General features: G+C 39.6%; 1 protein-coding gene across 1 annotated transcript in view; it reads right to left on the bottom strand.

Moving 5' to 3' along the window:
• LOC107087409 (tight junction protein ZO-1-like) overlaps positions 1–1267 on the bottom strand; it is a 131676-nt gene that overhangs the window by 22506 nt on the left and 107903 nt on the right. Inside the window, exon 10 of the mRNA XM_015378979.1 lies at positions 359–492. Coding sequence (XP_015234465.1) covers positions 359–492 — 134 coding nt within the window. The remainder of the gene's footprint in view (positions 1–358; positions 493–1267) is intronic.

Here is a 1267-nt window from a genome sequence, read left to right as displayed (position 1 = left end):
TTTGTGCAAACACAAACACACAAAGCACACAGTGTCCTTCGCTGGGAGGTCGAAGCCAAAGACAGCAGAGTGCTGCAGGCTGGAGAGAAACGTCAGACTCCATCAACTCATATGGTTTATTTTCACTTGGCTCCAGGCAAACTCAGCCAGACTCAGCAGGCGTCTGGGTCCAACTTATCAGGGTGGTTGTGTTTTTAAAAAGGGCAAAAAGAACTGGTTCTAAACCCAAATTAACTTCACTAAGACATTTTATTTTATATCCAGCGCTTTGCTAAAGGAAGGATGGATGGGAGGAAGATATCTGATTGATTTCCATGTCTTATACCCAACCAAGTTTTCAGGGTTACTGATCTCTGACCTGGGAGGGGTGGGAGCTGTTTCTCCTCTCTTGCAACAGCCGAGTCCTTCGGTTTAGGGAGAGGAATATCCTCCACTAGCTTTGCTGGTGTTGAAGCAGACTTCGACATCCGTTCATCATCGCGACTTCTGTGACTGCAGATAGTAGAAAATAATTTCTTTTTAAAGCACTAATCTCTGGAAAAGGAGAAGAAGAAGAACTGTGGAGCGTGCAGCTTTGCAGCCTGTGAAGTTCTCTCGTGTGCAGACATACACGTGAGCAGAGCACAGGTGAAAGAACAGCATCTTATTCATGAAGGTCATTGCTTTGCCTGTCCACTTTTCTGCTGCTCTATTTTTAGCCTAGCTTATCTAAGGTGTCACAGTGAATTCTGTCCTCCAGATCGTCTTTAAAAAAAAACTTTCTTGGTTGTGAGGTCTAGTTTTAAATCATTTGATGTATTTTTTTTTTTTTTAATTCTTAGATACATATTCTCTCTGAAAATACACAACTTGAGTTCCCACTTAGTAAAAAAATGGAGCTACTGCTGTCTTTGTAAACCAAAGCTCTAGTAGTCGGATCACCTTTTAGTCATACTCCATTTCTGTTGTTATACTAATGCTACGTTCAGACCGCAAGCAGCAGAGGCAGCAGAAGTAGCTAGTTTACATGCAAAGTCAATTCAAAAAGTTTATATCAGTCAAGGTAATTGTATTTAACTTAAATTAAGATAAAAAAAAGTTGTTTTTTTGCATAGCAGGAGCTAAAAATATGTAAACGAGCTTAAATGATCAGGAATCTAAAGGAGAAAACATAGTAGTCTTAGTAGTCCATAGTCTTAAGTGAGCGTCAATAAGAGCAACGGGCAATATTGTTTTAATGATGCGTCTCTGTATTAGTGTAGATAATTTTTTTATTGGAACCCATAAA

Source organism: Cyprinodon variegatus, unplaced genomic scaffold, assembly GCF_000732505.1.
Source record: "Cyprinodon variegatus isolate N-32 unplaced genomic scaffold, C_variegatus-1.0 Scaffold183, whole genome shotgun sequence".
Classification (NCBI taxonomy): Eukaryota; Metazoa; Chordata; class Actinopteri; order Cyprinodontiformes; family Cyprinodontidae; genus Cyprinodon; species Cyprinodon variegatus.
Note: the sequence above shows the minus strand (reverse complement) of the source record. Positions and strands in the feature narration are given on the sequence as shown.